This window comes from Myodes glareolus, chromosome 17 (genome assembly GCF_982192425.1).
Source record: "Myodes glareolus chromosome 17, mMyoGla1.1, whole genome shotgun sequence".
NCBI lineage: Eukaryota > Metazoa > Chordata > Mammalia > Rodentia > Cricetidae > Myodes > Myodes glareolus.
In genome coordinates, this window is record NC_142042.1 from 12,645,292 (window position 1) to 12,658,734 (window position 13,443).

Genomic DNA, 13,443 nt, shown 5'->3' on the forward strand with positions numbered 1-13,443 from the left:
CAATTTTTCTTCTCCTGTGGAAACAAGAGCAAAACCCCTTCCCCAACGTAGCACATCTCCTGGCTTCCATTGAGAGGTCAGCACGTCTTTGAAATAAACAGGTTGGTTTAGTTCAGAAGTTTTTTCCATTATCCAATGCCTCTCTGCTGCTGTTGTTCCTTTCTCATTAGCATTAAGAAAATTCAAGGTTAATAAAGCATTATGCAATCTATTTCTGGGGGTATCTTTCGTCCCTTTCTGTTTGTTTAGCATATCCTTTATAGTACGATTTGATCTTTCTATAACTGCCTGACCTGTAGGATTATTTGGTATACCTGTAACGTGTTTTATATTATAATAAGCAAAGAAGCGTTTCATTTTCTTAGATACATATGCTGGACCATTGTCTGTCTTTATTTGTGCAGGTATACCCATGATGGCCATAACTTCCAATAAATGTGTGATTACCGAATCAGCCTTTTCTGAGCTCAGGGCAGTTGCCCATTGAAAACCTGAATACGTGTCTATGGTGTGGTGTACATATTTTAATTTACCAAATTCCATAAAGTGGAACACATCCATCTGCCAGATTTCATTCCTTTGAGTACCCTTTGGGTTACTCCCTGCAGGCAACGGTGTTTGATTATAGAAAGAACAAGTAGGACATCTCTTTATAATGTCCTTAGCTTGTTGCCATGTAATGGAAAACTCTTTCTTTAAGCCTTTACTATTGACATGATGTTTTTTATGAAATTCTGAGGCCTGCAGAACGCTTCCAATCAATAATTGGTCAATTTCAGCGTTACCTTGTGCTAGAGGCCCAGGCAGACCGGTATGGGACCGGATGTGTGTTATGTACATTGGACAAAGCCTATTCCTAATTATGTCCTGTACCTCGATAAACAATGAAGTCAACTCTGTGTCATCTGGTATGAATTCAGCGGTTTCAATATGCAAGATAACTCTTTCTGCATATTGTGAATCTGTAACTATATTAAGAGGTTCTTTAAAATCCCTTAGCACCATAAGAATGGCATATAATTCTGCCTTCTGGACAGAATTATAAGGGCTTTGTTCCACCTTACTCAATTCTTCCGATTTATAACCTGCTTTCCCTGATTTATTTGCATCGGTATAAAATGTCCGAGCTCCAGTTATTGGAGCATCACGTACAATTCTAGGAAGAATCCAAGAAGTTCTCTTTATGAGGTTAAGTCTATCACTTTTGGGATAGTTGCTGCTAATTTCTCCCAAAAAATTAGCACAAGCTCTTTGCCATGGTTCATTATCTTCCCATAACTTTCTTATTTCCTCAGTAGTAAAAGGCACTATAATTTCTGCTGGGTCTATACCTGCTAGTTGACGAAGTCTCAGTTTACCTTTTATAATTAATTCTGAAACCTTTTCTACATAAGTTTTTAATTTTTTACTTGGTTTATGAGGTATAAATATCCACTCTAAAATAATATCTTCCCTCTGCATTAAAATCCCTGTAGGAGAAATTCTGGAAGGCAGTATGACTAGGATGGAACTAAGATTCGGGTTGACCCTATCCACATGTGCCTCCTGTAATTTTTCCTCAATCATTGTCAGTTCCTTTTCTGCTTCAACTGTCAATTTTCTGGGACTATTCAAATCCTTATCACCATCTAAGGTTTTGTTTAAATGAACTATTAGATCAGGTGTTATCCCAACAGCTGGTCGTAGACTGGAAATATCTCCTAACAATCTTTGGAAGTCATTAAGAGTCCGTAACCGGTCTCTCCTAATTTGTGCCTTTTGTGTTCGAATTTTCTCTAACCCTATTCTGTAGCCTAGGTAATTAATAGAATCTCCTCTTTGAATCTTTTCAGGGGCAATTTGTAATCCCCACCTAGGCAAAACTTTCTTTACTTCTTCAAACATACTTTCCAAAGTATCTTTATTTGAATCAGATAATAAAATGTCATCCATGTAATGATAAATTATGGACTTGGGAAATTGCTTACGAATTATTTCCAGTGGCTTATTAACAAAATATTGACACAATGTGGGACTATTGAGCATCCCCTGTGGGAGGACAGTCCATTGATATCTCCTAGTAGGCTGAGAATTATTATAAGTAGGCACTGTGAAGGCAAATTTTTCTCTATCCTTTTTTTGCAAAGGTATAGTGAAAAAACAATCTTTCAAATCAATAACTATAAGAGGCCATCCTCTTGGTAATAGAGAAGGCAAAGGAATTCCAGATTGTAGCGGACCCATAGGCTGAATTACCTTGTTGACAGCTCTTAGATCTGTCACCATTCTCCATTTACCAGATTTCTTTTTTACAACAAACACAGGAGAATTCCAAGGGCTGGTTGATTCTTCAATATGGTTAGCATCTAGTTGCTCTTGTACCAGCTGTTCCAAAGCCTGTAACTTATCTTCAGCTAGAGGCCACTGCTTGATCCATATTGGCTTCTCAGTTAGCCATTTTAAAGGTAGGGCTGTTGGTACCTCTAAAGGTTTGCTATTGGCTGTGTGTTCTTGTACAGCCTGAATGGCTGGTGACCTTTTTCCATAATACCTCATTATATCCTTCCCAGAATTGTGAGTTCCTGGAACTACAGGAATGTTAATCTGGGTATTCCATTGCTGTAGCAGGTCACGGCCCCATAAATTTATTGCAATATTTGCTATATATGGCCTTAATCTTCCTATTTGCCCTTCAGGCCCTATGCATTCCACCCATCTTGTGCTTTGTTTTACACGAGATAGGGTTCCAATTCCCAGGAACTGAACATCTACCTCATGAAGAGGCCAATTCAGATGCCAGGATTCTGGAGTAATTATACTTACATCCGCACCTGTGTCTAATAAGCCTTCAATAAAAATGCCATTTATACAGACTCTTAGCTTTGGTCTTTGATCGTTAATATACGTTTGCCAAAATATACGTTTACTCTGTCCTCCTGAATTTTTTGACTCATTCTCCACATGTAATTCATCATTTAGACCAGTATTACTTTTTACGGCAGACATTGGAGTTTTTAATTTTCTTGGTGAGACACATTTTCGACTGTAACTGGGAATGACTGGGCCACTTTTGGCTTGGGGGCCTGCGAGAGGCCCCTCAAGGAGTTTCCCGATGGTATCGGGTTGCCTTGTCTGTCTGTTGTTGACCTGCATTCGTTGGACCAATGTCGGCCTTTACCACATCTTCTGCATATACCTGAAGGCTGAGATCTCCTACTTTTGTCATTCCCAGAGGAGATATTATTCCTAGGATTTCTTTGCCTGCAATCCCTTTTCAGATGTCCTAATTTACCACAATTAAAACACCTGGTAGTTTGATGTCTCCTCATAGCTTTGGAAATCGCTTCTCCTACCCAGGATTCATCGTTATAGCTAAACATCTCAACATTCATTGTATGCTGTATCCATTCTTCCATTGGTGCTGATCTAGATCTTAAAGGCCCAATTATCTTTTTACATTCAGTATTTGCATTTTCAAAAGCTAGAGATTCAAGAAGTATTCGTCTAGCTTCTGGGTCTGTTACCCCTATGTCCAGAGCCTTAATTAATCTTTGCACAAAGTCAGTAAAGGGTTCTCTCTGTCCCTGCCTAACCCTGGTATATGATTCGACCCTTTTTGCTGGATCTTGTATTCTATTCAAAGCATTCAAGGCTGCTTTGTGACATAAGGACAGCACTTCTTCATCATAAAGAGCTTGGACCTGTGGATCAGCATATGCTCCTACACCAAGAATTTGATCTTGGGAAACCTCCACACCTTTTGCTCTTCCTTGCTGTTCCATATGTTTGGATTCTTCTCTGAAATAAATTCCAAACATCAAGGAAGGCCCATCATCTAAAACTGCAGACACTAGCTGAGAGAAATCATGGGGGGTAGCTCTGACATTAGAAGCCCAAGTCCTTATCATTTCCTTAACAAATGCAGAGTGCAAGCCAAAGTTAACGACAGCTTGCTTAATTTCTTTTAAATCATTCATTGCTATTGGTGTCCATCTAGCTTCTTTAACTCCCTTTGAGCCTTTGGAAGTTAACCCTTTGTCAGAATAAATTACAGGGTATGTTGTTAGGACCCTGGGTAAGCCAGTTCTAACAGCTGGTGGTGGCATTGTATCCTGTCCTTGTGCCTTCTTACTCTGTTCACCAGCTCCAATAGTTTCTTCAATCATTTCTAATCTTTTTATCATTGTATCCCTTAAATCCTGAATCTCCTGACCTACCCATGTTTCTAGTAATTTCACTAAGGTATCAGTTTTTTGGTTCCCATTCTGGAGGTTCATTCTATCTGTTACCTTATCAAAACTTTGTGGTAACATCTGAACGTCAAATTCAACAGCCTGTACCCTTTCAGGTAACTTCCTAATACCCTTGGACATGGAGTCAATTTTGTCTATCATAGTATCCACTTGTTCAGATAACCCCTGATTTTCAATAATTTTAATCCTTTCAACTAGTTGTTCAATATTAGTCCGTAAAAATCGTATCTTTCTTAATGATAAAATATTGAAAAGAAAACTGAAACCTAGTAACAAGTAAATTAATATATTCCCATAGTCATATAAACCTTGCATGACATAATCCATTGTATTAATAAAGAAAACAGTAAAATTGGCGTTGGAAACAAAAACTGCCATATTACCTCTTGTCTAGTTGGTGGCGCTGTTGCCAAGTTGCAACTAGAACCACTGCAAAGGTGACTTAAACAGGTCCTGTTTCAGTGTCTGCCTTAGTATTTGTTAAAAACTAGGAAATATAAGTTGCTCAAGAAAGAAAGTTTAATTAAATCAATTCCATACACGGAACCAGAAACCCAGAATCCAGGGGTAGAAAAGAGCAACCCAGAAGCCGCGTATGCCTCCACGTGACCGAGTCGTTCTGATTCACGCCACTAAAGCGCCGCACTTACAAGGGAAATTTGAAAACAACTCAGAAAAGAGCAAACCAGGCAGGCAGAGACTGTCCCGAGCCTGTGGAGCTTGGGAGGCGTGGGGTTTAACTGAACTGCTGGCTCCACACACAGGGCACAGGCCGCAGCTGAGGGAGGTCTCGTGACTAGCCGAGCTGGTAGCAAGCAGTTGAGTGGGGGGGAAGGGGGGGTTCTACAACCAAACGTGGGGCGCCAGATGAAGGCGTAAGTCACAGACAATCCCACACCAGTTTGGAATTATGATTAATATAATGGTTATTTATTCAAAGGGGAAAAAACTTACAGATTACCGTCCCAGACAACAGCCCCTCCGCGGGAACAGGAAAGGAGTCCAGGGGCCGGAAACGGAGCCGGAAGACAAAGAGAGAGTGGAGGACAGCCGCTGCTTTTTTTAAAGGGAGAGACCACGCCCCAATGGGCTGGTAACTCAGCGGCGATTGGCTGAAGGAGCTGAAGGAACTCCCACAGCATATGTTATCTTTTTTTTTTTTTACGTAACAAGCCTTTCCTTACCAAAAAAAAAAAAACAAAACAAAACAAAAAAAACGTAGTTACTGATTTGTTAAAACTTCATCCGAGCCAGGTAGAGAAGGCACGGGTGGGGAAGGCGGGACAATCTCTGTAAGTTTGAGGCCAGCATGATCTATATAGAAAGCTCCAGGTCAGAACCACACAGTGAGACCCTGTCTCAAAGCATAAAATGAGGGGCTGGAGAGATGGCTCAGAGGTTAAGAGCACTGGCTAGGAATTGAACACAGAGGACCTCGGTTCAATTCCTAGCACCCACATGGTGGCTCACAACCATCTGTAGCTCCAGCTCCAGAGGATCCAAAACCCTCACATGGACACATATGCAGGCAAAACGCCAATTCACATAAAATAAAAATAAATAAATCATCTTTAAAAAGTTTCAAAAGAAAGTAAATAATGAAATATTCCTAAGAGAGGAAAAATACCTTGGTTTGCTTCTCTTAGTAGTGAACTGCTTGAGATCAGAGTTACATCATTCAAAATGAAAGAAAACACTCTAGAGAAATAAGGTACTCAGCATCCTGAGCCAGAACCTCAACTATTCCTAACCTGCAATGCTAAAAGTAAACTTCAAGGTACAATATCAGTAAGCAGTAAGTGAATTTTTCTTAAATGCTTACCTAAACTTAATCGTGTATAAAATAAGAAAACAAATTAGGAGGTAACCATCAATACATCAAGAAAAAAACTGTTAAGACAATCAAGCATAGAAAACAAAACTATCAAAATACCCTGAGGCCAGAGAAACCCACTGAGGCATCCATGGATGGAAGGCTCTGATGCCTGGGTCTGCTTCTCAATAGAAGTGGGTTGGAGGGGATCACACAAGCGAGGGAAGACTAGCCTGGTCAGGAGCTGTGAACTATGAAAACCAGGTGAACGAAATGGATGCACCTCTATACTGGCCCCCAAACATTAGTAATTAAAAGGTAAAGAAACTGTAGGTGGAAGAACAGACCCAGAAGACCATCGGTAAGGTGAGGAGCAACCATAAATTCCACATGCTGCCTCACACCATCTGTAACCTCTCCTGGCTCCGCTTTCCCAAACTTCCCGTCTCCTCCAAATTTTCCAAGGCTCTTCCTTCTTCGTCTGCCTCCAAAGTTTAGAGATTGCCCAAGTTCTTGCCCTTTTAAACTTTTATGGGCAGTCCCAGGATTGAATTTCCTTTGTCAGTCGCTCTCAGCAAGCTCCCATTATTCAAGTTCCCACAACTGCTAGTGCTGTTTCCAGTGCTAGACAGCGGGACAGCTGTCATCACACTGGGACAAGATGTCTCTGCATGCTGGGCACAGTGGCGCTGACCCAGAACCCCAACACATGGAAGGCTGAGGCAGGAGGATGGCAGAGTTACCTAATGAGACCTAGTCTCGGGGAGAGGAAAGGAACACCTCAATCCCCAGCAGATGAGAACTCACTCCACCTGATCTCTCCATTCCCATCCCCTACTTCTAAACCTCACAGACAACCTCCCCCAACATTTCTGCAGCTAAAATCTTAGGGACAACCTTTCCCCAACATTTCTGCAGCTAAAACCTCATGGACAACCTTCCCCAACATTTCTGTAGCTAAAATCTCACGTACAACCTTCCCCAACATTTCTGTAGCTAAAATCTCACGTACAACCTTCCCCAACATTTCTGCAGCTAAAACCTCATGGACAATCTTCCCGGACATTTCTGCAGCTAAAACAATATCCCCGCTCTAACACATTTATTTCTGCTGATAGTGCATGACCAGCCACGTTTCAGAATCATTCATCTTATTTGGCTTTGGATGCTTGTTTGCACCCTCCATCCCCCTACCTCCCCACCCCCACTCCAGTCGCACTGGAAGAATTGGGAAAGTGTTCCTTGACTTCCTTCTCTTCAACCCATCACACAGTTCCCAAATTAACATCCCTGAAAACAGCCTTCAATGGCCCCACTCAAATATCTTGAATGGATCCCTTCTGCCAATTAAATAATCTAAATTCTCTGATCAGGTGGGCCATTTCCTTTCCACCAATCACCTAAGCACCAGTCAAATTGGACTCCTGAGCCATTTTAGCTCTCCCCATGAAGATTCGGATCTGCTGTGGTGAATGTCACCCAGGTCTCACGTCCCCCATCACTGGCTGTTTAAGAATGGAGCCGTATCTTAATAACTCCCCTCAGAAAGTAAGACTCAGCAGTCTATGGGGGAAGAAAAGTAAGACTTCAGAACAGAATCAAATCAAACGCAGGTTATAAAAGCGTATTTACGCTTTCTCTCCTGCAGGTGTAGTCTTTCCAGAATGAACATAAAATGAAATCCATTTTTTTTACCTGTTATTACATTTATATCTGGGTACTGGTTTTCACACAGACCAACAGTTTTGCTATCCTTCTCGAAAGCTTCCCGAAGCTCTTTCTTGACAGCTGCTGAGCCACACAACCGGTACAGGCCTACGACCTAGAAACAAGAGGATAATGGATATGAGGGCAGACATCACATGAACTTGGCAACCTGCATTGCAACGCCGCAAATACAGCTTCTGAGATCTCAAATTAACTGATTATACAGTGACGGAGAAAAAAAATGTTTTAGGTAAAAACAGGCAATAAAATAAATAAAATTAAAAAGGCAAAATAAGGTCTATTTTAGGTAAAAAAAATAGTTAATAAAATAATAGAAAAGGTAAAATAAAGCCTACTTTAAAAGTCATACAAAAGTTCCACAGACAGCGCTCCCCAGGATCTACAAAAGTACATGTTAGGAACCCACCGCTAGCTCTTCTAATTACTAAGTCTTCGGAAGTTCAACACGCACCCAAGAAGAGGAAGCCAAACTGGTCTCAAAAATAAATAAATAAATTAATTAGTTAATTAATTTTTTGAAAAAAAATCCTTGATTAATCTACTGGATTCTTTTGAAAAACTAAACCTCAAGAAATTTAAGGAGATGGGGTGGGGGAGCGGAGTCCGACTACAATCTCCCACAGCACCAATAACCTGGTGTGCTGGCTCACAGGTGCAGTTCCAGGCCCTGGGAACAGGGGGTCAGGAACTCAAGGTCACTCTTAGCTGCAGCTGCACAGTCAACTCAAAGCCAGTCTGGACTTAAGAGCCTGTCTCAGAAGGGAGGAGGGAGGGAGGGAGGGGAAAGGGACTGAATTTAAGGAGAATAAGGGGTTGTTACCCATCCTTTCAAATCAAAAGGCTATTTAGGAAGCAGCCACCCTGGGCTGAAGGAACAGTTACAGAAAACTATTTGACAAGAATGAGTCATGAACAATCCTCAAAAGCTTGAACTGGGAATCTGCAGAGATACTTCAGTGACCTAGAAGACGGGGAAGACACAGCAGAGAACTGGGTGGGAGAGCATCACCACCAGCGTGGCGGCAAATGTTATCAGGAGAACTCGACGACTCACTGGACGAACTGAAACATGGTCGAAAACCTGAATCTACTTCAAAGAAAGATCCACGCAAAGTGCTCCTACTTGCAAAAGGATCCACACAGAGGGAAAACCAAGGAATGTGCTAGAAAGACAATTCTCATTTCAAACTGTCAACTGAAGTCCCGAGCCATCCATACTGAGAACAGCATGTTAGGGCTAGCATACCACCTCAAGAAACATGGTGAAAACACACGTAGGTGCGCACACACATGGTGCATAGACATACATGCAGGCAAATACCATGCGCATAAAACAATAATTAAAACAGAGACTGCAGCTGGCTGGCAAACATAAAATCTAGAGAAATCACCTGTCATGGTCCTGACTAACAGAATCCATTTACTGGGAAAAACCCACAGATAAATTAAGTTTGTTATTTCAGGCTAAGCTATATGTTTAAAATGTGCAGTACAAAGAAAATAGAGGCCAAATGGTAAATAAGATCAAGGGAAATGCTTCCATAGTAAAGGAACCAACGTTATTATAGTCCTTTTGATATAGGCTCATTTAAGTATAATGAAGTCCTACAGTAAGAATTTATACCTTTGAACCTGAAGACAAAGTAAGCCTAAGACAGACTAAAGTACTAGTGAAGACAGTAGGCAATAAACTGATCAAACATTTTACCCCATCACAGACTTGTAAAGGCCAAAGAAGTGAAGATCTGCCGTGTGCATCAAAGGAAGGACATTCAGGACACAGCCCTCCATTCAGAGGCTGACTGGGGCATGAACACTTCAGTTACAGTGGACAGGCCACGACTGTGATCGCCGGAGTGACTTCTGCCATTGGAAGAGGCAGAGGCAGCAGTATGCAGAGCCGCTACAAGATCACATGTCCACGTCACACCTCCTCTCTGGACGAATCTCAAACGGTTTTTGCAGTGAAAAAGCAAAGGAGCAAAAACACTTAGGCTGGGGACTGTGTGGCAGGCCGCACGGCACAGGTTTAATGTGCGGCACAGGCCACACGGCACAGGTTTAATGTGTGGCAGGCCGCACGGCACAGGTTTAATAGCCTCTGTCCACTTGGCTTCTTAGATGGGGAAGAAGGGCAGGACTCAAAACAAATACTTCTAAATATACAACTTTCTAAAACAATTTTTTAGTTATTTTTTATTATGTGTATAGGCATTTGCCTACATATATGTCTGTGTATTATACGAATGCCTGGTGCCCATGGAGGCCAGAAATGGATGTTAGGTCTCCTGAAAACGAACTTGCAGACAGTTGTAAGCCACCATGTGGTTGCCGGAATCAAAACCAGGGCCCTCTGCAAGAGCAGCCAGTGCTCTTAACTGTTGAACCATCTCTCTAGACTCAAAAGACTTACTTTTAAGTGAGTGTGTGAGTGTGTGAGTTCGTGCAGGTGTGTGTGTGTGTGTGTGTGTGTGTGTGCGTGTGCGTGTGTACATGAGTGCAGCCTCAGAAGTGGCAGCTCCCCTGAAGCTAGAGTCACAGCCAGAGATGACAGGCCAGACATGGGTGCTGGGAACAGAACTTGGGTTTTCTGAAAGAGCGGTAAAAACTCCTGACCACTGAGCCATCTCTCCAGCCCTCCGAAACACAATCCTCACAGGGCAGTGTTGCACACCTGCAATGTCAGGACTTAGGAGGCAGAGAGACCAGGAGTCAGGAGCTCAGGAGCAGACTCCCCTACCTATCTGGTTTATTAAAAATAACACATTAGTCCAAATGTACTGCTGAAGGCTTTCAGGTCACAGAAAATCTTTATTTTGTACTACAGACATTTAGTTATCTGTCCTGGGTGTGCCACGGTCCACACGTGAAGGTCACGGGCTCATTTTCTCCTTCCATCCTGTGGGTCCCAGGAACCAAGTCAGGTCGGCAGCCTTTACCTGCTGAGCCATCTCCCTAGTCCAGGAAATCTTCCTTAAACTTTTATACAAATAAGAATCACTGCTAAAAGCAGCGGTCTTTGTTTTTCTTTTTTTTGAGACAGAGTTTCTCTGTGTCGCAGCCCTGGATGTCGTGGAACTCACTCTGTAGACACTCAGCGAGCCACCTGTCTCTGCCTCCAGGGATTAAAGGCATGCACCACCATCACCTGGCTAAAACAGCAGTCTGTATGCATCTGTTTTCTGCCCCTTTCAGAGAATAAACTACTAGAGTACGGCTTGAGCGCCTTATTTTAATTTTAAATTGAAGTTTCTATTAAATGATTAACTAGAAAATCTACCTAATCTCTGAGCTTCCACACAAGGTGGGGGTGGGGACAGAAGAAGAACCGGAAAACCTTATGCATAAATTAGCTGGCTGGAAGCCGGACTGTAATGCAAAAGACTTGCTCCAAAGGCAACGTAAACTGGAAACTGAATCACGTGTCTGCCTTGAAGTCCTTGCAGAAGATTACACACCATTTCTGGCTACCATTTTCACATTGTGTTACAAAGAAGAACAGATTTTATTTCTTCTACAGGTTGCCTTTGTGTCCTATTTTAGAAGTGTGGAAAGATGTTTCTCTGGTTAAGAGCACTGGCTGCTCTCCCAGAGGAGCTTGGTTCAATTCCTAGCATCTATACGGCCTCTCACAATTGTCTGTAAATATAATTCCAGGGCATTCCAACACCCTCTTCGAGCCTCCATGGGCCCCAGGCACACATCGAGCAGGCAAAATACCTGTACACATAAATAATAAAATTAGCAAAAAAAATGTGAACATGGGTTCTGATCAGCAGGGGCTCTCCTCATCTTGTGTGCAGACCCAGAGTAAAGGGTCGGGTAAGTTTGGACTTCTGAAGAGGGAACTGGGAGAATCAGGTTGAAGTTACTCTCAGGTGTCAAGCAGGTCCTGTGACCCACCGTTGGAACAGTCCCAGAACTTCAAAGCACACACAAGTATGTATTAAAAACCTGAGTCTTCCTGTGTTAGCAGCTTTTCAGGACAATTCGCTGTAAAGCAATCTAGTCCTTTCCAGCCCTAAACCCCATGTAGTTCCGTCTCACAACTTAAACCATGGCATTGTCTAGCAGGCTCTCAGATCACGGGCAACAAAAGCTAAGCTACGACACACTCCAAAAATAATGCGATACAAATTCAGCAGGGTTGGGGAGATGTCTAAGTCTCTCTTGTTTCTTCAACCTTACCTTGAATTCCTGTTCCCCAGACTTAACAAGCAATCAATAAAGGAGAGAGCAGGGAAAGGCAGTATTACCTGGCAGCCCCTCTTCTCAATTTCCACGATACATTTCTGTATCAGCAGCGGCACCATCGACCCCGCGTTTTCTTTCTCCACAACCTTCTGAATGTCAACACCAAACATGACTGATTCCCGGTTCTTATCCAGGCCATGGAGAGAATTCTCCCACTGTTCCATGAGGGTCACCTTGACATAAATAAGGCCTCTGGGTTCAAGTTTGACCGCCAGCTGGTGTGTCTTTGTCACCCTGAATAAAGTGGGCAGGACGATGGTGCCGTGACAGCACACTCGGTTTCTCCTCGGAGTGGGCTCCCAGCTGAACACCACCAGCTTCAAATGCTGTGCGTTTTCGATCTCTATGTTGAAAGTGTGGTCCATGTCTAAGAACGTCGTCCGACAAGTGAGCAAAGCTGTCCTGGCTTTGTTCACCGAGTCTACCTGAATTGCACAGAAGACGTCTTTGGAATCTATCCGGGGTGGCTTTAGCCCCTCTGCTCCATAGAAGTGCACACTCATGAGGCCCGATATGTACTGTGAGCACTTGGGCTGATCGGCAAAGCTGTAGTGTCTAAAGGCATCTATATCTATATCGTTTTTGCTACAACTGCTCGGAATGGCTTCTCTTCCTTTCCCAAGTTTGTGCTCGGATCCATGCTTGCTCGATTTAGTTCTAAGTTCAGGTGAATCTCCATCGCTAAGGTAACCACCCTTGCAGGAATATTTTGAGCTCCCAGTGGCTTTCTTCTGGTAGCTGTGTTGGGACGATACTGTGGTATCAAGATGGTACCGGCTTATAACGTTCCTGGTCGGGTTCCCAGAGGGGAGAGGGGCTCCACGAGGCAGCTGGCGACAGCTGCACTTGGAAGGGGTACTCTCTGGACTGTTCATATAGTGCGAGGGTCCCCTGGCACCCAGCTTCCGGCTGAATTCTGGCAACCTTTTCATCTTCATGGACAGTTTCCTCACAGTGCGTGGAGATTTTATTTTATCTGGCAAAGACCAAGTAATGGAACTGCCTTTCTTCGCAGGGCTGGGGCTCGGAGAAGATGGCTCCATAGCTCTCAATTCACTCCTATTTGCAGAAACCAAGATGCCAGGACCTTAAAGCAAGAAAGAAAGTTACTACAAAGAGAAGGGCACCCGCTTCTTATTTCTACATTAGAAGACAGCCGGTGCTCCCGGGGCCAGGGCCGCAGGGCCCTTTTCACACCTCCTTCTACAATGCTCTCCAGTGAGTGCAGATCCCCACGTGGTGACTTAAGTTTTGGAGCAACTGGAAATGCCTCTATCTCAGAACATTCAACTAGAGGGACAGTTCTAACGTCACAACACTGCTGCATTTACCCCCTCTAAAGCCAAGTGCTGCACAGGGCAGTACCAATTAAAAAAAAAAGTTAAGCCAGGCGGTGGTGGCACACGCCTTTAATCC

At 43.1% G+C, this 13,443-nt stretch overlaps 1 protein-coding gene across 3 annotated transcripts in view; it reads right to left on the reverse strand.

Annotated features, from left to right (window-relative positions):
• Syde2 (synapse defective Rho GTPase homolog 2) overlaps positions 1–13,443 on the reverse strand; it is a 41,752-nt gene that overhangs the window by 15,556 nt on the left and 12,753 nt on the right. For all 3 annotated transcript variants that reach the window (XM_085677600.2, XM_048453664.3, XM_085677601.2), the window contains exons 3-4: positions 12,030–13,114; positions 7,741–7,867 (exon numbers count right to left, since the gene is read on the reverse strand). In XM_085677600.2, coding sequence (XP_085533726.2) covers positions 7,741–7,867; positions 12,030–13,114 — 1,212 coding nt within the window. The remainder of the gene's footprint in view (positions 1–7,740; positions 7,868–12,029; positions 13,115–13,443) is intronic.